Source organism: Cibotium barometz, chromosome 25, assembly GCF_041138505.1.
Source record: "Cibotium barometz isolate CiBa-2024 chromosome 25, ASM4113850v1, whole genome shotgun sequence".
In the NCBI taxonomy this organism is placed as follows: Eukaryota; Viridiplantae; Streptophyta; class Polypodiopsida; order Cyatheales; family Cibotiaceae; genus Cibotium; species Cibotium barometz.
The window spans coordinates 11,390,141-11,413,935 of NC_141070.1; the positions used below are offsets into that span (position 1 = coordinate 11,390,141).

Sequence of the window (23,795 nt, forward strand, 5' to 3'; positions counted from 1 at the left end):
CCCTCTAATCGGCTCTGGGCTTCCTCCTGCAAGAAACTGTTGATCTCCCCTAAGCCCTCATCCAATGTGCATGCAGTAGAGCCTGAAACAAAATCCAATCCCGCCCATATCTCCTCTATCCTAGTACATATCTCGAGGTCCTAAATGAGGCTGTTCGGAGTCCTCGAGCTCACATGCCTGTCGTGCCTCCAGGGGTTCTCTAAGAACAGAATAACCAGGGCATGATCAGAAAATGAAGTGCCTGCCAAAATACCAATCATACCCCCTCGTCTGCAAGCCCACTCATCAACATAAAACCTATCTAGTCTAGAAAGGTTGGAGCCGGTGCTTATATCCGATCTTGAGAAGCAAAGGCTCCCGCGGGCGGGGGGGGGGGGGGGGGGGGGGGGGGGGGGGGGGGGAAGAGTGAACAGGGGGAGCAAAGGAGCGCGCAGAGAGGGGGCAAGTAGAGGAGCGAACTGGGGGGGGGGGGGGGGGGGCAGCAGAGCGAAGAAAGGGAGGGGCGGGCAGCAGAGCGAAGAAGGGGAGGGGGCGGCGAATAGGAAGAGGGGAGGCAACAACGCGACCGGGGGGGGGCTTGCACACGCTCGAGCAGTAGACAGCTTGGTCTTTTCCACTGTGTTTTCATAGCTCTGTCTAGTATTTGAAGTGTCTGTCTATTGTTCCAAGTCTCCACATTTTGGTTACATAACCCTACCAGATTAGGCTACTAATCCCAAGGATTAGTACTAGGTACGTAACACTAAAGTTGTGCACAACTTTTGGGGGATGTCACTATTAGAATTTGTGCATCTCCGTGTTTTGGGGCTTCATCATTTATCTAGTATTTTTTTACATTTTACTCCTATTTATTTGTCCAGGGGCAGTCGGCCAATTCCCTACTGCACTATATAAGGAGTTCCCCATTATTCACTCATTCATCCACTTCCCTTGCACATTGTTCACCACTCAATTGCTGGCCATTGCCATTGTCAAACTTTACTGCTGTTATAAAAGGTGATCTTGTCCAACTCTCTCAATCTCCTTTGCACTCTCTCATATATTTACTGCTGTTATAAAAGGTGATCTTGTCCAACTCTCTCAATCTCCTTTGCACTCTCTCATATATTTACTGTTTATGCTTCCGCCTATGCTATCTCCTTCATGGTATCATACGCTTAGGTCCAGGCTGCTCCAAGCTTTGCAAATCTGCCCGCCGTCACATCTTTGCCTTGAGTTTTCTGCCCTATCTCCTCCTGGCTGAAGATCAGCCCCAAACAGTGGCTGCGTGTTCACACACTGCTGCGTTTTCTGAGCCCTTCTTGCTTGTGTTTTCTCCTACAGAGGCAAGCCGGCCTAGTTTTCTAGCTGCGTTTTCTTCTACAAAGGCAAGCGTTGGAGTTTTTGACTGCAAATTCTGCTCCGGCATCAGATTTGGTGAGTTCTCTTGCATGTGGAGTTGCCAGACAAGTAAGTGGCTGTACATTTCCTTCTTCCTCCACGAGTCCCTACTCTCCGGTAGGAGGTTCCCGGTGGTTTCTTGGACTGTTTTGATGCTGTCCAGCCTCCTCTTGTTCTTTGCTGCTGTGGATATGGCTCTCGCCTGTACGAACAAGGATGACAAGTTGAAAGGACCCAACTATGCTCATTGGATGCTTCATATGAGGATCTATTCATCCACAAGGGTTTGTGGGACATCGTTCAAGGCACTGAAAGGAAGCCCGAGCGTCCTCAAAACTCTAGGAGGTGGACTCAGGATCAGGAGGATGAATTTGCTATGGAATTACAAGACTAGGAGAACCGGGACTCGAAGGCGCATTCTATGCTTAGGCAGACCATCATAGAGTAGGTCTCACCGGCCGTGCAAACTCTCCTTAGTGCTCATCAGGAATGGTCAAAATTGGAGGATCTCTTTGCTCGAGATTCATTGATGAGGGCAGTTAACTTGCCGGGGCAGCTCTACAGTTTGTTATTCCCTGAAAACAATTCCATGCAGTCTTTTCTCATGAGGGCCAAGGTTATCCATGACCAGTTACTGGTTATGGGTGCTGCTTTGTCCTCTTCTCAGTTGGCTGCTCTTATCCTCACCAAGCTTCCTCTGGACTATGATGTGATTTCTCGATCTTTGCGGTGCCAAGTCACATCCACTCAATTGGATTTTGATGATCTTCGCTCCCTACTTTTGGAGTCGTCATCCGTTCTCGTCTCACAGGGTAAGTTGAACGTGTCAGTCAATAGTTCTGACCAGGCACTTTCCTTAGTTCAGAAGAAAGGTCGGAGTCACTGCTTTACTTGTGGAAAAAGAGGCCACCTGTCCAAGAAGAAGGACAAGACCAAGGGCAAGGCTTCATCTCAGAGAAAAGGCAAAGACACGACACAAGATAGTGATACAGATTCTAGTACCACTTCTAAGGCTCCTAGGGCACTTCCGGCTCAGGATAACCCACATGGTGCACTTCTCTGGTACACATGCAGTTTCCACCCATGTGCTTCTAGCCATAAGAGGCTTGTGGGCGGGAGAGGGGGCTAATTGCAACTCCACTTACTGGTGCATGGAGACCGTGATTCGGACTTCAAAGTATTAGACATCTGCCAAGACATGGTTATCTTTGGTACAGCAGAGATTATGAACTGGATCTGTTCCAAGTTCATTGTTCGAGGCTTTTGGGACGTGATGTGTTCCGTCCACTATTGGGGATTATAGGCATAGTGTGTCCAACAGCTCATCATCTATTCTTAGAGTTCACTGCACACTTGTGTAGGAATTCATGGCCAAGTAAAGTTCCTTGCTCTTCGTGGTGGCTTCTTGTTTCGAGGAAACAGGTTGGCGGGTGCTCTCTCCAAGGTGATTCCAGTATTCGCGATACTGGAGGGTCCATGGTTGCATCTTCATCGACTTATCTTCTTCCGACTCTTGCACACTATAAGCTGCAGAGGGGGTGTTAGAATTTGAGCATCTCAGTGTTTTGGGGCTTTACCATTTATCTGGTATTTTATACATTTTACTCCTATTTATTTGTCCAAGTCTATTGGATTCCGAGACGCCCAAATATGCAATTATTGAACAAGCTTTCGGAATGGGGGGACCGGGGTTATCCAATACAAAAGATCAAGCACCTGAAGCTTACTCTAGGCACCCAAGATGGTTTATTGGACACAGACATGGGCATTGGAGCTCAAATGTGAAATGGAAAATATATATGGCGAGCTCCTGAGATTTGGGAGACATCTAGCTTTGAAACATGGTTCAAATACATTTCTAATAAGGTGGAATACAAAGGAATATACTCCTAAAATCTAGGAGGATTTTTGTCACCAACCTGGACATTTCCCAATATGAAAGGGATCTGGTGGACTCCAAGACATCTAAATATTTAGAAAGTACAAGCTTTTTGGGAATAGGGGATTATCTTGGAATACAAAGATTTACACTCCTAAAATCTAGGAGGGTTATTATTTTTGGCCCCAACTCTGATGAAAATTTTGTTCACGTCATTACGTCTGGAATTGAGCAAATGGGGAGACATGCCAAAGCACATTTAGCAAAAGGTCTATCAGTTGGGATAATTTTTGAGGTAAAGATTATGGGAGAACCCATCTCTTAGATTGGGACATGTGGCAAGAAAGTGGATCAAAGTGAGACAAGTGGCCTCACAATTGTCACTTCAGCTATTGTGTGGCTCTCCACTTGTCATTATTGTCAAATCCCCGAGGATCTCCTCGCGATCATTCCTGGTACGAGACTCGAATCCTGCAAACAAACAAATAAACAACAAGGGGGTGCAGGCCTGACTCACCTCCCAACCATGACAGTCGTCGGCAAGCCCACAGTCTTGACTGTCCCCACCGAGCCACGAGCTGAGCTAACTAGGTTGACGTACCGACCAATCTCCTCCTTGCGACGTCCCATCCCGCCACGAAGCTACCCTCGCGGGCCTCGAGATTGCTGCCGGCCTCGGCTGCGTAAAGCAAGTGCACGTCTGCACTAGATCCAGGCTCCAAGACCATAGAGCTCTCACAAACTCGCAAGACTCTCTATATCTCAATAACTAACCTTGGACACCCTTTTATAGGCTTTTGGCCGGTCATCGGGCGTCCACACATGGACGCCCGCCCGTCCATACTTGGGTGCCTGCCCATTAGTTTATCCCTGACTCAGCTCGTCAATCAGCCTGCCTAGCTCCAAGCTTCCCCAAACCTCGAAGCTAGTCTTGCGTGCGTGTAGCACACGGTAGATACACACTGTGCACATGACATACTCCCCTTCCTCTAAGAGCTCACTCCTGAGCTCACTAAAAAGCCAGGGTAATCTCTCTGAAGACTAGTCAATGTCTCCCATGTAGTGTCCTCCTCAACACGATCCTTCCACTTGATCTTGTATTCCGTGATAAGCGTATTACGCAATCTTCTTTCACGAAATCCAAGAATCTTTTCAGCATAAAGCTCCTTCTCAAGGGTTGGCTAACAAGATTGAGTGTCGTCTAGCTTTTTACTTTCAAAAGCAACCGGTCTACCATCTTGAAATAGAGCAGCCCCGATAGCATAGTCACTGGTATCAGTTTCAAGAACACAAGGCCGACTAGGATCAGGTAATGCTAAGATAGGTGCTTCCTTGACTTTATCTTTCAAAAGTCTGAAGGCGATACCCAAATCGTTATTCCAAGTGATAGACTAGTTTGCCTTACGTCCACGACCTTTCAATAAGTCGGTCATCGGTAGTGTGAGCTGAGAGTACTCCCGCAACGATTTCCGAAGAAAAAGTACAAAACCGAGAAAAGAACGAAGTTGTTTCACTGTTCGCGGTATAGGCCAATCCAGAACCATAGTCAATGCTCAATCCATCTCGAGTGATCTTGTGTCCCAAGTAAATGATGTCGGTCATAAAGAACTCACATTTACTTAACTTAGCATATAGTCGATTCTGTCTTAAAATAGATAAGACAATCGGGAGGTGTCTAACATGATCCTCAAGAGTACGACTATATATCAAAATATCATCCAGGAACACCACCACAAATTTCTCCAAATGTTCACGAAAAAGATCGTTCATCATTTGCTAGAAAGTGGCTGGAGCATTGGTTAACCCAAAAGGTAATACGAGAAACTCGTAATGGCCATACCTAGTCCGAAAGGCGGTTCTTTCGACATGCCTTTCATGAATACGTATCTGGTGATAGCCAGTACATAAATCTATCTTCGTGAAATATTTCGCTCCTGCTAACCGGTCAATCAGGTCATCTGATCTAGGGAGAGGATAACGGTTCTTAATGGTCAGCTTGTTCAATCTCCTGTAATCTATACACATTCTCCAGGTGTTGTCCTTCTTTCTCCTAAGCAACACAGGTGCACCCCAAGGTGATTTACTTGGACGGATCTGACCCATCCTCAAATAATCTTCGAGTTGTTTAGCCAACTGATCTTCCTCAGCTTAGCTCATCCTGTAAGGTGGAATACTGCAGTTCCTTAGGAAATACGTCTTGAAACGAATCAAGTATCTTCTGTAATTCTTTGCTTTCAAACACACTTAATTCATTTACATCCAAGGAAGCGATGAGAAATGAAGAAAGTGGAATCAATACACAATGGAAAGCGGTATACAAAGAAGAATCCATTATATTTCCAAAATCAATTGTATTTACAAGAGGTCCCTAAGAGGGATAAATACAATCACCTAAAATACTATACTTAGTGTCCCTATGCTGAAAAGAAAAAATATGACTAGACAAATCTATCTGGATTTAAAGAGTCTTAAACCACTCAATCCGTAATAACAAGTCTACATTTTCTAGGTGCATTACATAGCATTCCAGAGTATCTTTGTAGTCCTGAATCTGGATTGGAAGCATCTCCACCTTTCGATCCCATACTTGCCTTCCTGCAGGTAAGCGTACCTCATAGGTATGATCGTTGGGTGTCGTATCAAGACTCAATTTCTGCACAAGTTTGTAGTTAACAAAGTTGTGTGTGCTGCCAGGGTCTAGAAGAATGTGAATCTTATGGCCATTCACTTCTCCATAAACGCGGAGAAGATCATGCAAGCCAAATACTTTAGAATTGAACAGACAATCAGAACAAGTACTAGGGCAAGAAAGTACAGTAATTGACGTACCTGTCAAAGACAACTGGCTGCCTTTGGTTTGGGTCCTGCGTTGGTCTTTGCACACTTTTGCTTTGGGCACTTGTTACGCATGTGTCCTTTTTCTTCGCAAATAAATCAACGTCCTTCCTTCTTGAGCTTTAAAGCCCTAAGGAGTCGTTTCTTCTTTGCTGGTGTCGAACTTGAATTCTTCGAAGGTTGGTCCGAAGACTTTCCTTCAGTCGTGTTAGCCATAGGTGCGGAGAACATTCTTTTATGCTTGTTCCCTTGCTCGGTAACGGGTTTCGACCTGGAAGAGACCATTGTATCATCATAGATACGAGCTGAATGAATGGCCTCGTCCAATGTTTTGCATTTGTTATTTTTAACATGTAAACGGTATGAGTCTGGTAAACCAGCTACGAAGAATCCCAAAAGAGTAGTGGGATCCATCTTTGTAGCTTTCATCTGCAAGTCCCTAAACTTCTAGAGGTAGACCTCATAAGTGAGGTGCTGCGAGGTCATGGTCAAAGTTGAAAACCGGGCAACAACATCATAATCATCCTCTTTCTTGAGGAATTCCTTCTTGAAGACGTCTTCGAATTGTGCCCAAGTTGTTGGCTTAGGGTTGAGTTCCTTCCACCAAAGCAAAGCTTTGCCTGAGAGGAAACCTGCTGCTAACTGGATCTTTTTTCCATCATCATATGGATGAAACTGAAAGTGAACCTGCCACTTATGTAGCCAAGTGTCCACGATCTCCTTGCTTTTGCTCGTCCCCGAACGGTTCCGGAGTAATATTGGGACCCAAAGCAGAAGCCAAGGTATCCATACCCAATAGAGTAGAGAGGGTAGTGGTCACAGAGAGCGATGGAGTTTTGCAAAGCTTGCATCTCGGCTGCAATTTGTGCCTGACGTTCCGACAAAGAAGCTTCGAGAGCTACTTTGAACTCTTGGAAATCTGATTTTGACACATAATCGTCAAAAAGATCCGCATCGGTATCTTCCGTAGAGCCGGCAAGCCTTCGACAAGGGGCTCCAACTCTGATTCTTGGGTCGACATCTTGAAGAGGGTAAGTGGAGAGAAAATTCGATCTTTGCACAGTAAAAGTGCAAGGGAACTTGAGAGCTTGAGAGCTTGAAAACTTCAGAGATGTGTGGCAAGAAGCCCACTTAAGGGGTTTATATAGCTAGCCCCAAAAGCTTCTTGAGCTTTTGCTTTTGTGTTTATATATATGTATATATTCTATTCTCTCAAAAAAAATAAAACACCTTTAACCTTGGAGGGGGGGTTTTAAAACTTTTAAAAAAAAATTAAACTAAAAAAAAACGAAAGCCCAAAACGGCGAGTGCTTTCCTTGTTTTTTTTTTCTCTTCCCTCTTGGATTAACGCCGCTGGCGTGCTGCGTTGCTAACGTCATCATCCAGCTGCTTTCGCCAGCCTTCCTGCCGGTGCCACCTTTGCTCAGGCAAACAAGGCGCCCTGCGCTGGTCTACGCGTAGGCTTGGTCGCCTGTACAGGCCTGGCCCAGGCGCCCGCCAGGCTGGTCGCCTGGCTGCGTAGGCCAAGGCACCTAGCGCCTGGCTTCGCAGGCCTGGCCGCCTGGCTACGCAGACCTGGCCGCCTGGTTACGCAGGCCTAGGCCACCTGGCTATGCAAGCCTAGACGCCTGCCTACACAGCCCTAGGCACCCGCCAGCAGCAGGGCCGCCTTCATACACCTGGCCGGCTGCCAGCCTTGCCCGGTTCGACCAGCATGCCACAACCGCCTCCTTCTCTCTCTCTCTCTCTCGTTCGCGTTCAACCAAAAGCATCATGCTTTTCGTTTTTTCTAGTTTCTCTCAACGTTTCACACAAACGAATCTTTAGCTCTTCTTTGCAAAGCAAACCGACCCTACTTAGACTACCAGCCCCATCAACATGGATTTCTTTGATGAAAAAAAACATATACTGAAACTGAAAACAGCAGTAAGCACAGAAAAAACAGCAAGCTTTTTGAACACATACCTTTCTTCGACCTCATCTTCTCTACCTACCGACTTGCTCATTCACGAGGCATGCTCTGATACCACTGTCAAATCCCCAAGGATCTCCTCGCGATCATTCCTGGTACGAGACTCGAATCCTGCAAACAAACAAATAAACAACAAGGGGGTGCAGGCCTGACTCACCTCCCAACCATGACAGCCGTGGGCAAGCCCACAGTCTTGGCTGTCTCTGCCGCGCCACGAGCTGAGCTAACTAGGTTGACGTACCGACCAATCTCCTCCTCCTCGCGACGTCCCATACCGCCACGAAGCTGCCCTCGCGGGCCTCGAGATTGCTGCCGGCCTCGGCTGCGTAAAGCAGGTGCACGTCTACACTAGATCCAGGCTCCAAGACCATAGAGCTCTCACAAACTCGCGAGACTCTCTATATCTCAATAACTAACCTTGGCCACCCTTTTATAGGCTTTTGGCCGGTCATCGGGCGTCCACACTTGCGCGCCCGCCCGTCCATACTTGGGTGCCCGCCCGTTAGTTTATCCCTAACTCAGCTCGTCAATCAGCCTGCCTAGCTCCAAGCTTCCCCAAACCTCGATGCTAGTCTTGCGTGCGTGTAGCACACGGTAGATACACACTGTGCACATGACAATTATAGCCTTCTCTTGCCATTTTAGCTCATGGGAGACCCAAATCTACAAATTGGAGCCCTCTCTCTTCATTAAGGGAGGCTCTCTTGCTGCAAACTAGCATCTACTATGATGGTTGCTCACATTCTTGTCCAACAGTTTATGGAGAGTTCCTACACTCCTTCCCTCCCCTCAACAAAAGATTTCTCTATTTCTATAGCCTCTTGATGGTTGCACTATCCCTGTACCGGCTGATTTATGTACTATACCGGCTGAATGGAGGTTGTACCAGCTGATTTGAGGGTGTACCTGATGCACCACCCCCTGTACCTACTGTTCCAGCCATTGTACCTGTTGTACCATCCCATATACTTGTTGTGCCAACCTGTACTTGCTATACCGGCTGAATGAGGGGATGTACCGGCTGAATGGAGTCTCATACCGGCTGTACCAGCTCTATTGCATGAAGACCCGCGGTTTTTGGAGAAGAATCAGTACCCACATGGAGGTATATGGATTATATTGTTAGCTTGGCATTTCTACAGCTTGTGTACCGGCTGAATTTTATGGTTGCCTCGTGTTCGACTGTGTTATGGCATTTGTATATGGATAATCCGGCATCTCATGTGGGGAGAGTAAGGCCCTCAAAGCTTGTACATGATATTTTCTCCTTGAGTAATAAAAGGGGTCAACCCATTCCGACCTCTATACAGTGTCAGTGTCGGTGTCAGTTGTGCACATCTCTCTTTTACAATTTTGTGGATTAAGTGGCATATGTTTACGGCTGTGGCCAATTTCAGTGTTTAAGTGCATTAATGGTCAAGTCTCCGAAAGTTACATTGGTATCAGAGCATTAACCCCCAGGCCCTCCGAAAGTTACATTGGTATCAGAGCATTGGCTCTTTCACACTCTTGTGTGAAGACGATCCTCTTGGGGTATAATCACTGACTATTAGTGTAGTTAAATTATGTATCCAAGGTAGTGAACCTCGAATAGATAAAACGCCAACTTCTTCTCATTGACATAGAGCTCGTTGCAGCAACTTCAAAACCTTCTCCACATCAATGTCATGCTACCCGATCGTAGCTGAAAAGACAAGTATGTCGTCCAAAAATATGAAAACATACTTGCCAATCAAGTCCCATAATATCCACATCATCATGCGGTTGAATGTGGCAGGGCCATTCGTCATGCCAAAAGGCATGACCACAAATTCATACTGGGCCCGTTCCGTACAAAAGGCTGTCTTGGGAATGTCCCCCACAACAATCCTAACCTAGTGGTATCCACACTTCAAATCTAATTTTGAGAACACCTTGGCCTCATTTAGCCTCTCTAAAATGTAATCTATCCGAGGCATCGGGAACGTGTTTTTGATAGTCAGCTTATTGAGTGCACGATAATCCACACACAATAGGGAAGAACCATTCTTTTTCCTGACGAACACAATCGGTGCTGCAAATGGCGACACACTTGGTCGTATGAAGCCAGCTTGTAACAACTCTTGGAATTGGCGATCCAACTCCGATTCCATTGCCTTAGACAAGCGTTATGAAAACTTGCTCGGCGGATCCGACCTGGTCTATCCTGTGGTGCTCTAGCCCAGACGGAGGGAGCTGGGGAGGGAGATGGTCCTGAAGAAAAAATCTTCTAGAACTTGTCATGGAGAGCCTAGTACTTCTCGGATGCACTAGCACCATTTGGACAGTTTGGATATAAATCACTACACATTGTGCACCTTTTCGTATTTCTCGTTATTCTGCATGTGGCTTATGAGAGGAAAGTTCGAGATCCCTGGCTCACACTTAATGATTACTGGGGCTTTAGACACATTCCGGGTAATCCAAAAAGTGTGCCTGTCTCAATCAATGTCTAGCTGGAACTTGTGAAACCATTGAATTTCCAAAATTATGTCTGCTCCTACTAGAGGGGCAACCATTAAGTCTCACACAAACTCTATGCCATAAATTCACTAGTTTAGTACCTTAAGCTTCAAACCTGATGCTCATCGTTATGCTTGTGCTAAATCACTCAACCTTCTTGTCTACCGAAGTCAATAGGGAACGGGCTCGCCGAGACAGTGTGTTCCATGACCACATCCTCCGTGCTGCCGCAGTCAAACAAGATAACTCTTTGGCCACCTATGTAGCCAAACGTCTTGAGCAGTTCATTGCGCTCATATTCCTGGTCTTAGTCAACCTTCTGCTTATCTTCAAGCTCCCGGCTAATGATTGCACTAATCGAAGAACCAGGATCCGAAGAACTAAGAACGACCGTTGGGATCAGTGCGGCAGCGGGGCTCACCATGGAAGCCGTGGAGGCTAGGGTGGTAGTCTACGGAGTTATAGTCTTCTTTGGATAATGCTTAGAAGTGTGTCCTTTTGAGTGACAAAAGAAACACCTACCCTCCTTCTTGCATTGAGCTGCCACTTACGGACTCAGTTCCTCACCGGTCCGGCCTGCTTGAGCTGTCTGGTCAGTAAGCTTGGGCGCATTAGTCGAACAGCCCTCCTTGCTTTTAAATAGAATCGACCAACTCACCTTTTGGATGTGCTTTTCCCTTTTTAACATAAGTGGCTTTGCTGCCAAAAATAACTATTTTTATGCTTTTCCCAAACTTGCCTCCCAAGTTTTAGCTAGGCGCCTCTTTCTGTCCACTTGTACATGCCTGATAGTAATAATATGTCCAACCAACTTTAATGATGTCTCAACACATTGACTTATAAACCTTATAAGTCACTTTAATGATAAAATTCCCATGTTACTCATGATGTGTAGCCATCTTTCAGGCCAATCTTATGTGGAAAATCCCTATTCTCACCTTGGTTCTATTCGGTGTGTGGGCTTGCCCTAAAACACTGTTAGAAGTCATCTCCTGTCTTTATGTAGACACCAGGGCCTTTGTTGTGGGTCTGCCCATCCTTGTAGGTGTTGTTCTCATTTTTCCTCACTCCCCATATTTTTCCCTATTTTTCTTGGCTTGGGTGGATGCCCAGTGTTGGCAGGAGGGCCCATGAGCTGGCCCACTGATGCTTCAGGTCCACGACCTCACACATGCACTGGCCGACTCTTGACAGCTGGCTGACTGGCTGTCTTGGCTAGTCGTGGAGGTTCAGGGCCTATCGGCTGCCCTTCTACAGGCTGACTGCGTCATTGGGGCCATATAAAATGGCCCCACAACCCCTTGCCATTGTTGTATCATATTCGGGATCTTCTTTGTGTATATAGAGTAGAGTTACACGCCTCTCTCTCCATTGCTGTCTTTTTTCTACACTTGCTCTTGTGTTTCCAGATTTTGTCATCATCTCCGCTGCATATTCTGACATGGTAACAGAGCCCTAGGCTCTTGATAGTCCTTAGGATTTGTGTGAGCAAGAGGGAGACTGCTGTGTTGCTGATTGGTGGACTATTCGGGACTATTTGGGAAGAGGAGAAGCAAAAGGACGGCGGGCTAATTTGCTGAACAGCCACTTGCAGTTGTAAGTTCTTCTTTGTTCCCACCCACCCACCCTTTTTTCAGATTACATCCCCGCAATGGCAGATTTGTTAGAGATGGCTGAGAGGCATGTGAAGATCCCTACACTCCCCACGTTCCCGGTGGACCGTCAGTTGGACGGGAACAACAACGGCATATGGAAGGTTATGATGGAATCTGTTCTGGAGTTTACCTTGCTGATTTCATCATTGTTGGGGTGCCACGACCAAAAGTAGAGGAAGGGGAGTTACCGTCGATTCGTAAGGACCGAGAGACACAGGCACAGTTGTGGGATCGTGTCAATGCCAGGGTCCACTCATTTATCTTCCTCAACTGCACACCGCAGGTAATCAATCATGTAAAGCATACGACGCTGGCCAGAGGTGTATGGCAGCATTTGGCTTCTCTTTATAACAGGGCATCGCCCATAAAGAGGATTTCCTTGGAAGTACAGATGCGGGTTATGAGCCCTGCAAAGTCGTCGACGATGCGGGAGCATATTAACAAGCTGCAGGCTCTTCAGCAAGAAGTTCTCCAAGCTGGGAAGGAGATATTGTCAAAAGCCATAACGTTGCTGTCGCATTTGCCCTCTCACTACTCAGCATTTTACTCGTCTTTGATTACCAGTGGTGGCAGGCTCAGTACCATCACGTGGGAGGAGCTTGTGCCCATGGTCTTGAACCAAGAGGAACGATTCACGAACCCTCCACAGGGTGAAGGTTCGGAGGCCTTAACTGGCCAACGGTCGAAATGCCGTAACACGCGCAAAGGGAAGGCTTCATCGGAGAATTCTTCTGAGAAGAAGTCCGACGCTGACCGCGAGAAACTAAAGACAAAGAGGGACGTGTAATGATTGTGGCGAGAAAGGCCACTATTGGAGGCAGTGTCCCAAGCAGAAGACCGAGAAGGGTGAAGACTCCTCAGCAGCAATCATGAAGACTCCAACTTTTGTGCACTTGGAGGTGATGGACACCGATGTTTCATTTTCTTCAAGTAGGGAGGAGGTTGGAGGACTCTCCGCAACGAATACTCGGGAGTGGATTCTAGACAGTGGTGCTTCCAGGCACATGACTCCTTCCCGTTCAGATTTACAGGATCTCTGCAGGTATTCTGGTCACATTTTTACTGGGGATACATCCACTATCCCAGTTCACAGTGCGGGTAGGTTGGAGATAGTTCCCGATGGCAGAGGGTTTAGCATTCCTCCCAGGTGTTGTATGTTCCATCACTTGGTTTTCATATGATGTCAATGCATCAAGTTTGCAAGACTGGCGTACGGGTGGAGTTTGATGAGCATTTTGTTGCTCTCCGGGACAAGGCAACAGGCCAAGTGGTTTGGGAAGGCGGAGTGGAGAATGGAGTTTACAAGCTTTCAGCACTCTCTCTCCAAGGTCCTCAGTTTTGTGATGAGTGGCAGTCTGGTAATGGCCACTTAAGTGTGGATACGCTGCAGAGTGCAGGCTCTCCCGGACCAGATGGAGGATAGCTTGCCAGTTGATGGCAGCAGTTGGCAGGAACTTTCCAGTACTGATGTTGGTGGTTCTTGTGTTCGTCAGCCAGAGGAAACTGAATAGGTAACTTATGCTGTGATGTCTCGTAGTATTTGGGACAAAGAAACTCCTGTAGATGAGGATGTTCTTTCCACGGGGACCTCTCGACAAGCCAGGCAGGTGGCAATTGATTACTTGCAGAAGGAGGTGGATTCTCCAGGCTTTGTGGTTCCGGATTCAGAGGGGGTGGTTGACAAGTTTAAGAAGGCTTTGCGTGGTCTTCAGCAGGTTTCCAGGATTTGGCTTTCCACCGTAACAGGTGTTGATCCTTGTGAGGAGTGTGATGCCTCTTTGACTCGGAAGCAGAATGTTTCATTGATTTGGTTGATGGACACCAGATTGGACTTGAGCTTCCTGATGAGGCAGTTGAGCTCATGTTTGCAGATGACTCTTTGGGAGGCAGGATTGCGTATCTTGTGGTTTCTGCAGTAAAGAAAGCACATGTCTCTGGGCATGGCTCCGATGGGTCTGGGAGGGGCGGCTGTCCTGGTGCTGTGTACAGGGATGCTGCATACTCACCCCAAATCTTTGTGGAGGTAATGGCTGGTGATTGTGAATGCTCATGGAATAGTCTCCATGCCTCACCTGAGTTCCTGACTCATAAATAACTGATACAAATCCCTCTAACTGAGCAAGATAAGCCCTCTTCTTCCGTCGCACTAGGCACTGGAAGGTAATCCGTGACTGTCTGTGAGTGCTAACACCCATGAGCACCTCTCTCTGTAATCTGATCCTCATCTCTCTGCACTCCTCATCATACCAGCTGTTCTGGGGCATGTTCCCAGATCGTCTCCGTGTAGGCTGACTACAGGGATATGCCTCTGATGCTACAGCATGGAGCGTCTCTACCAATATCTGAGTGAGCTCATCTAATGGCCGTCCCGGCTCCTCGGCACATAAGCGTCTGTATATCTCATCCATGTACACGGTGTCAGTCTCCCTCGTAAAGGTATAACGAGTGTGTGTGGAGACCTGTCCCAATGGAGCGATGCTGAACTGAAATGTGAGAGTGAAAGACAAGATAGCATGATCCACTGCTACTCCAACCGGCCTAGTGCCTACCATAAAATCCTGAAAAGAGGGAATGAGACTAGGCGGAGCCATAACATAGTCCACTGTACTAGCACCATGCCGATGTGGAAAGCTAGTGAAACCGCCCGCTGTCAGGAATCTCTATAGGCCATTCAGGATGGCCAATCCATGTGCAATCCCCATGTCTATCAAATACCGCCCATACACTGTATGTTCCTCATCCTGTGAGAGTCTAGATAGGCCCATATCCCTAACATCAAGCTCCCTCAACATCTCCTCTGAGGTATCATAAAATACTGTCTGGTTTTGGGCGGTCCTGGCATTGAAGTCCCCCAGGAGAATGATGTCACCATCCCTGGACAACTCCCAAATGTCATCATCCAAAATAGAAAAGGGAGATTACCCGCTAGGTGATGCATACACTGATGTACTAGGAGCAAAATAGCATAGAGCAATGTAATGATATCTGCCCGTCTCTGCCCTCAGTCTAACCCACATGTACCTAGCCAGCTCATCTCTACGGACTATACGTATCAGTGGCTGCAGCTCCTCTCTAAACAATACTGCCACTCCTCCTGAGCTCCGTCCTCTATGCTCTGAACGAGTCTCCTGTCTACAAGCTGTCTCCCATCGGTATCCACTAACATGTGGCATCGACTGTCCAGGAGTCTGATGCGTCTCACGGTAGACGATGATGTCCCTCCCAGTGAAACTATCCTCAAAAGCCCCCACATCAAGGCGTAGAGATCCATTACAATCCCAAGTAGCAACTTTGAGTGTAGTCCCATAGGTCTCCGCCGTCATGAAGAGCGCCTCTCCATAATCACCACTCTACCATCTCTATCGAAGACAACTTTCCCTTCCTCTTGAACATAACTTCTTTCATGTGGGCAAGTTGCGAGAGTGTGAGGTCATCTCCAAGAAATATTCCCGTCTTCTTGAGTGTAGGGCGTCTCTTCAACAAGTCCTTCTTCGCTTCCATGGAGGGGAAACGAATGATAAGTGCTCTCTCCTGGGCTGAAATTTTCCATCCTCAAGCTTGCCTTGTGAAGTGGCTTCCAACTCCTTTTTGAGGGCTAAGATTTCAGCCGCTTGACTTTTAGCATGCAATTTGGCCTCCACTAGTTCCTCCTTTAAGGCTGAAATCTCAGCCTCTTGCTTGGATGTTCTCTCTTCGAGCTCTTAGATTTTGTCAAATCCCTTCTCGAGTTTGGAGAGGCGGTTTATGATTGCGGTAACAGAAGAGTCGACCATCTTCTTGTTTTCTTTGATAATTGTGGTGAGCTTGTCCTCCACCTTCACGAGCTCCTCTTTAACTCCGGTCTTGGCCATGACTTTTTGCAGTACTTCCCATAGCCAATGGATTGGAAATTAATCCATGACACCTGCGCGCAGCGCGAATTAGTAGCAGCAGGGGGGGTGGGGGGGGGCAAGCCATGTAGAGAAAAGAGAAGAGATGAGATTCAACAGAGAGAGTTATGTTGCTTCCTTGGGGGCCTGAGGAAGGGTGGGTGGGAAGAGGGAGGCAGAGGGACGGGCCAGCCCAGACGGGAGAGAGGCGGGCGAACAGCGAAGAGAGAGAGAGAGAGAGAGAGGGGGGGGGGGCGGAAGCGAACAGAGGGAGAGAGGGGGGGGGGAGCAGGGGCGAACAGCGAACAGGGAGAGGGCGGCGGAAGCGAAACAGAGAGGGGGCGGCGAGCAGGGGCGAACAACGAGCGAGGGCGAACACAAAGAGAGAGAGAGAGAGAGAGAGAGAGAGAGAGAGAGAGGGGGGCGGGGGGGGGGGGGGGCATTACATCTTCTAAGGTCAGTAATGGCCTACGAGAACCAACCGTGCAAGTACATGCCTATAGAAAAATGGTAAAACACCTAGCGTCCAGTGAGTACTTCTCAGTGATGTAACACTTAAAGGGTCTGAACCGTCAACACACATCCCTCAAGAATTCAAGAGAAGAGTTTGCAGATATTAGCAAAAGCTGGGCGTTCTTAAATTTACAAGTATGCTGCTCAGTTTCCCACACCCCTAAGGAACATACCTTGCATGTCCTCTTTAACAGCAATCCCTCAACCATCCACCTCAAATGATGGCAAAACGTAGTAGTGGTGGTACTTGGACAATCCGTTTTGCCTTTCAACATCCATCCAAATAGATACCAAGATGCTGCTCCCCACACGTCCACTCCATAAGAAGCGATTTCATCCTGATAATACATGTTCTCAAGTGCATAGTGTGCATGTTTCTGTGTCTCCGGCCTGGGTATAACTCATTGCTGCCATCCATGATTTAAAGGTACTTCAATGCCCAGATATTTTAAGGCATGGCCACTTCTGATGTTTCATTACTAATACTCCATTTGAAAAAAGGGGGAGGTGGGGGAAGAAGGTGTCAAAATACGCAGCGGAAATGATAACCAAACTTGGGTCCACAAGAGCAAGTAGAGTGCAGAAAATAGACAGCACAAGAAACACTGAGAGATAGGCGTGTAAACTCTTCTCTATACACAAGATCCCGTACAAAACTGAATGTCTAAATGGTGAGGAGCATGGGGCCTATTTATATGCCCCATGGATGCAGTCGGCCAGCCCTTGAGGGCTCTCCACAACTGCATAAAGCAGTCGGCCAGCAGAAAATGTGTCCACCACTGTAGGAAGCAAGTCGGCCAGCATCAGCACCTCCACGATGCATCATAGGCAGTCGGCCAGCCACCAGGAGCACATGAGGTGCAGTCGGCCAGCACTATGGGCTCCTGCCAACATGTGGCATCCATCCACACCATGAAAAAATGGGGAAAAATGGGGAAAAAATACAGGGAGTGAGGAAAAATGATAAAACACCTATACAGGGCGAGCACACCCACATTAGAGGCCCTGGTGTATAAAAATAGATAGGAGATGACTTCTAACACCCCCTCTCAGCTCCTGGCTGTGAAACCAACCACAGGGAGCTGGGGTGCCACCTGAGCAAATCCTGAGATAGCGACTTCATGAAGAGGTCCACCGTACTGTCCTCCGTCGAACAAAACTCTAGCAAGATGTCATCAACAACGATCTGTTCACGAATAAAGTGCCTCTGGATGACCATGGGTTCCTCCAATGGAAGCCCAAACCTGCAATGCAACCTGTGCATCCTCACCACCTCACAAGCAGCCTCACAAGCAGCCCGGTACTCTGCCTCTATCCTCTACAAGGCAAAAGATGACTGCCTCTTACTGCTCCATAAAACTGCCCCTGGGCCTGAAGTAGATCTCCTTGTGTCCGGATCTCCTCCCCAAACTGAGTCACTCCAACCGTGGAGTCAGACTCCATCAATCAATCCCCCTCCTGTGTAAAAGAGTCCATGATCCTTCGCATGCTGCAGAAACCACAAGATACGCAATCCTGCCTCCCAAAGAGTCATCTACAAACATGAGCTCAACTGCCTCATCAGGAAGCTCACGTCCAATCTGGTGTCCATCAACCAAATCAATGAAACATTCTGCTTCCGAGTCACAGAGGCATCACACTCCTCACAAGGATCAACACCTGTTACGGTGGAAAGCCAAATCCTGGAAACCTGCTGAAAACCACGCAAAGCCTTCTTAAACCTGTCAACCACCCCCTCTGAATCCGGAACCACAAAGCCTAGAGAATCCACCTCCTTCTGCAAGTAATCAATTGCCACCTCCCTGGCTTTTCGAGAGGACTACCAACATCAGTACTGGAGAGTTCCTGCCAACTGCTGCCATCTACTGGGGCAAGCTATCCACCATCTGGTCCCGGAAAGCCTGCACCTGCAGCGTATCCACACTTAAGTGGCCATTACCAAAGTGCCACTCATCACAAACCTGAGGACCTAGGAGAGAGAGTGCTCAAAGCTTGTAAGCTCCATTCTCCACTCTGCCTTCCCAAACTACCTGGCCTGTTGCTTTGTCCCGGAGAGCAACAAAGTGCTCATCAAACTCCACCCGTACGCCAGTCTTGCAAACCTGATGCACTGACAACAGATGAAAACCAAGTGATGGAACATACAACACCTGGGAGGAATGCTTCCCCCCTATGCCATCGCGAACTATCTCCATCCTGCCCTCACTGTGAACTGGGATAGTGGATGTATCCCCAGTAAGAATGTGACCAGAAAGCCTGCAGAGATCCTGTAAACCGGAACGGGAAGGAGTCATGTGCCTGGAAGCATCATCCATCGATGCAGGGTGTTCTTAGGCTTATTGTTACTCTAGATGGAGAAAATGTTGTTGATTGCGAACCAATATTACGCTATTTACATAGAGGGATGGAAAAGATTGCCGAAAACCGAGCGATTTTACAGTACCTTCCCTATGTAACAAGGTGGGATTACTTAGCCACCATGTTTACCGAAGCCGTAACAGTCAATGCACCAGAGAAATTCCACTCCCGAGTATCCGTCTCGCGGAGAGTCCTCCAATCTCCTCCCTGCCTGAAGAAAATGAAACATCGGTGTCCACCACCTCCAGGTGCACAAAAGCCGGAGTCTTCATGATTGCTGCGAAGGAATCTTCACCCTTCTCGGTCTTCCGCTTGGAACACTGCCTCCAATAGTGGCCTTTCTCGCCACAATCATTACAAGTCCTCTCTACCTTTAGTTTCTCGCGGTCAGTAAAACAGACTTCTCCGACGAAGACTTCCCTTTGCCCGTGTTACGGCCTTTCGACCGTTGGCCAGTTAAGGCCTCCGAACCTCCACCCTGAGAAGGGTTCGTGAATCGTTCCTCCTAGTCCAGGACCATGGGCACAAGCTCCTCCCACGTGATGGTGCCGAGCCTGCCACTGGTAATCAAAGACGAGTAAAATGCTGAGTACTGAGAGGGCAAGTGTGACAGCAACGTTATGGCCATGTCCTCTGACGATATCTCCTTCCCAGCCTTAAGAACTTCCTGCTAAAGAGCCTGCAGCTTGTTAATATGCTCCCGCATCGTCGCCAACTTTGCAGGGCTCATAACCCACCATGGGCTCCTGCCAACATGTGGCATCCATCCACACCATGAAAAAATGGGAAAAAATGGGAAAAAAATACGGGGAGTGAGGAAAAATGATAAAACACCTATACAGGGCGGGCACACCCACAACAGAGGCCCTGGTGTATAAAAATAGATAGGAGATGACTTCTAACAAAAGGAGGAAATAAGCTAACAAATACCTTCTTGATTAGCAACTACTTGACATAATTTGGCAGAGGAATGTAATGGATACAATTTTATAAAGCTTAGACCCAAGTCCCACCGCCCACCACACACATACACAACATAAACAAAAGGAACAAAAACAACTACAATTCGTTGCAAACTTACAAGAATCCGTACTGCTTCATTCTCAGTTCAATGGTTATCTTTTGTGAAATCATGGTGAAACAATAGATCAAAGTAACTTACGTGGAAGTGCAAGAGCGTTTACGGGCGGGTTTGAGAACTTGATGACGCCGACCCCATCGCCACCAACCTCTAGCTTCACCGAAATCTTACTCATGATTCCAAAAGAAGACAGTAATTGCTTGCTTGCTTGCTAGCTAGCTAGCGATGCGCGTGTCTCTGTGTGTGTGTGTGTGTGTGTGTGTGTGTGTGTGTGTGTGTGAGAGAGAGAGAGAGAGATGGGGGGGGGGAGATTTCACCCCCAAAAAAAAAGAGTGTGAGCGAGGGAGAGAGAGATCGCCCAAAAAAAAAAAAACACTCGGTGCTGCTCATGATGAGTCAAACCGGTGACTCGGCTTTTTGACACGTGGACTACGTATGAAGTCACTGCTTATCATGGCACCAAAAAACAAGGACCCAAACCGTTCTCCATTAATTAATTTGTTATGCATGAGTCGACATCGGTCATTAATTTCTTCATTGTTCTCCACTTCACGTGTTTCTTCATTGATCTCCACTTCACATGTGTCGACACATGGTCAATCAACCACCCGTCTTTTTGGGCATCGGCGTCTTCAGATGTCTTTTGCTCCTGCGCACTTGTCCGCCGTCCGCTTTTGGACCGGTTCCACGCTTCTCATCCTCTGTAGTTGTTCTTGCGTGGTTGGGCTACTGCCCGTTTCTATGGAGATGTCGTGGTCAACCAATCATCCGTTTACGTGGGCGTCGTCATCTTCTAGACGTGTTTTGTTCTTGCGTAGTTGTCCGTCTTCCTAGACATGCTGTTCTTTTGGATCGGTTCCGCTCTCCTCATCTTTCTTGGTGGTTGTTGTGTGCTCGTGCAGCTACCCGTTTCTGTGGAGACGTCGTCGTTCTAGATATTGGGATGGCACCTTCTACATCGCTCTGCATGTCGTTATGTCATTGGCTTTTGTGCATCCTTGCCAAACAACCGTGCTTCTCGACTTATCTTCGTGCGACGTGCTTCTGTAGAGGTGGCCGTCTTTCTGAAGAAGTCCTCCTCAACAATTCCCTTCCCATGCGAGGTTCTACATCACTGTGCATGTCGTTTTATCATTGGTTTATGTTCATGTTCACCATACTGTCTTTTGTCATTCTTTTTTTTGACTCTATTACTTATTTAATGCGGTTACTACTCCTTCTCTGTTGCTTATTTGATGTGGCTTACTGCTCCTTCTAATGCCTCCTAGGAGGAAAGCACTCGATGACATTAGCAATGTTATCAAAGTTAATCGTCGTCCTTCTTCCTCCTCCTTGCTTTGTCATGAGGGGGAACGAGGGCCCAAGGTGATTGACTGTCCTGCCATGTTATCACCCCTCCGGAAGGCTCGTCTACAGTTTGCAATCTTCATGCAGTCAAGCAGAAAGCCCAGTCATCTAGTGTGTATCTCCTCCCTCAACTTCTTTCATTCATGCTTCTTCCATGCAAGTTGCTAAAAATAGAATTGACTTCGGAGGTTAAATGGCGACTAACCAATGAGCGTGGAGAGAAATTGTGTTTTAAATGCAAAAGGCAAGTAATATAAGCAATGCAAGTAGTCCACGGGGCACTTCTCTTGCAAGAATATATACTAAAATTCGGTGCAAGAATAACCGCGCTTTCACAAGTTAACTTCGCCGTCTGTTGTTCTCATTGGAACTGTTTTGGTAATTGAGTTAGAGGTGGCCCGAAATTTCCAGTTTGGGGCTACCTACAGAGCAGCAACGAACTGCGGGAAGGAGTATAGTGTGAGAAGAGCCAACATCTGTCTTCGCTGGCAACAAGGAGATTTTGTTTCATGAAGAGCACATACAATTGATAAATTTTATCAATTGAGCCTGTGTGAAAAGCCTATCATTCATTAAAATAAGGGCTACAAAAACCCTCAATTGGTTTTCTTGTATTTCAGCCAATTAAAGAAACACTATAAGGGCTACAAAAATCCCCAAGTATTTGAGCCAATTAAAGTATAATGCCACTTTTTGCTAGCATTGGGATCATTCACAAAAAAAGGGCCTGTAATGAACTTACAAATTAAACTTAATGACCGACAAGATTCATCATGGTCTAAATCAATGAACTGAGTCTCTCATTTGTTGACCATGTAAGTGCTCGAAAATTACCCTTATTCTAACTAGATTAGATTAAAGGCAATATATATTTGAAAGTAATCAGTTTTCTCTATGAAAAATGATGCTAAACTATTCCAAAATCAATCCCTTTAAATCAAGGGTAGGCCTATTTCCAACCAAGATTTCACAAACCCAGCCAATTAAAAAAATACTTCTTGTTGTTTTTTAACAAGCATTAATCCATGTCACATTTCATCCTTCAACTAGAGCATCACACACAACTAGTAAAATTGAACTAGATTATACTTCTTCAACTAGAGCATCGCACATAATGAGTAAAATTTGACTAGATTATAGCTCTTTACACGCACAAATATGATAAACATCAAATACTATACCAAGTAGAAAAGATCTAAAACTTCTCTACAATATATATTTATAAAACACCTCCTTCGTGAACATGTTACACTGTGGAAAATGAGAGGAAGAAAGGGGATTGATTGGTTGTGCGAGGGATCAACTCATTGAGTTGGTAGCACACACATATATATATGGATGTATTCTAGAATTGTTAGGAATTCCTTTCTCCAGTATGACTATATTCCAAAATCTTCCAACTTGGGGTGTGCATCATCTGTGATGATTGTTGCATAGCCCCCTCTTGTGGGGACTACGTGCGCTTTCCTCCACCTACGAAAGCAATAACTGATCATAAATGTTACCACTCTGATTTCGAGCAGGTCAACCAATTGTGGATTGGCTAATTTGGTCTGCCGTGCCACGTTAGACCACAAGGTGCCCTCTCCAGCCAAAGGTAGTACTTCTTCTAAATCTGGGCGAAGTGCTCGGAGAGGGTACAGTACATAATGTTGCTTTGTTGGTGTGACATCGGAGTAGGCCTCTGGTAGAATCCTTCGAGTTACCTCAAATGGTGTTATTTACATTAACACCTTGAACATTAGCTTTGGCTGAGGCCCACCTTCTCCAGCTTGTCCTTTACTTCTGCCTCTTCCAGAATCTGGGGACACTCCAGGCTATGATACTACCTTTCCATGTGCCGTGTGGATCTCCTTGCTAATGATGGCACCATAGAAGGCCTGGGCATATGGACCCAGGTAGTTCATCTTTGGGCCCCGTGTTGGCCTTTTCTTCTGGCTGACCGAGGAGCCCGTAGCACTGGGCCTGTGTTACCGCCGCGCGGGGGTCTCTGCGGCTTCTGGGTCGTCTGAGGTCCACATCTGTACATGTAAAAAAGATCAATCTACAGACTGGTGGGGCATGTACCACTTCTTGTTGTTGTCTTTTTTTTTTTTTTGCAAGAAGGTTAATTATGATGAGAAGGGTGTTAGTGGTATGAGCAATAAACGAGGTGTGTTGCTCAGATATGCACATCTCTCTTTTAGAATTTTGTACAATTAAGTGGCACATGTTTAAGGTTGTGGCCAATTTAAGTGTTTGATTGCATTAATGGTCAAGTGTTTCGTGAAACCCCTTCAGCTCCCTCAGAGTAACAACTTTATGTTGATAGGCAGTGTTCACCAAGGGAAAGATAGTATATTTGAGAGTACCCAAGAATGATGAGACATTACGAGCAGGGAAGGTTGAGAAGTTGTCTCCCAGATACTATGGACCTTATTGAAAA

General features: G+C 46.8%; 1 protein-coding gene across 3 annotated transcripts in view; it reads right to left on the bottom strand.

Annotated features, from left to right (window-relative positions):
• Positions 1-20,398, bottom strand: part of LOC147624250 (glyoxysomal fatty acid beta-oxidation multifunctional protein MFP-a-like) — a 113,962-nt gene extending 93,564 nt beyond the window's left edge. For 2 of the 3 annotated variants that reach the window (XM_086819215.1, XM_086819216.1), the window contains exon 1: positions 20,105-20,398. In XM_086819215.1, the coding sequence (XP_086675341.1) occupies positions 20,105-20,198 (94 nt within the window). In that variant the 5' untranslated portion in view covers positions 20,199-20,398. Of the gene's footprint in view, positions 1-16,757; positions 16,992-20,104 lie in introns of those variants that run through there. The other variant, XM_086819217.1, reaches the window with a different exon arrangement.
• Between the last annotated feature and the right edge of the window lie 3,397 nt (positions 20,399-23,795).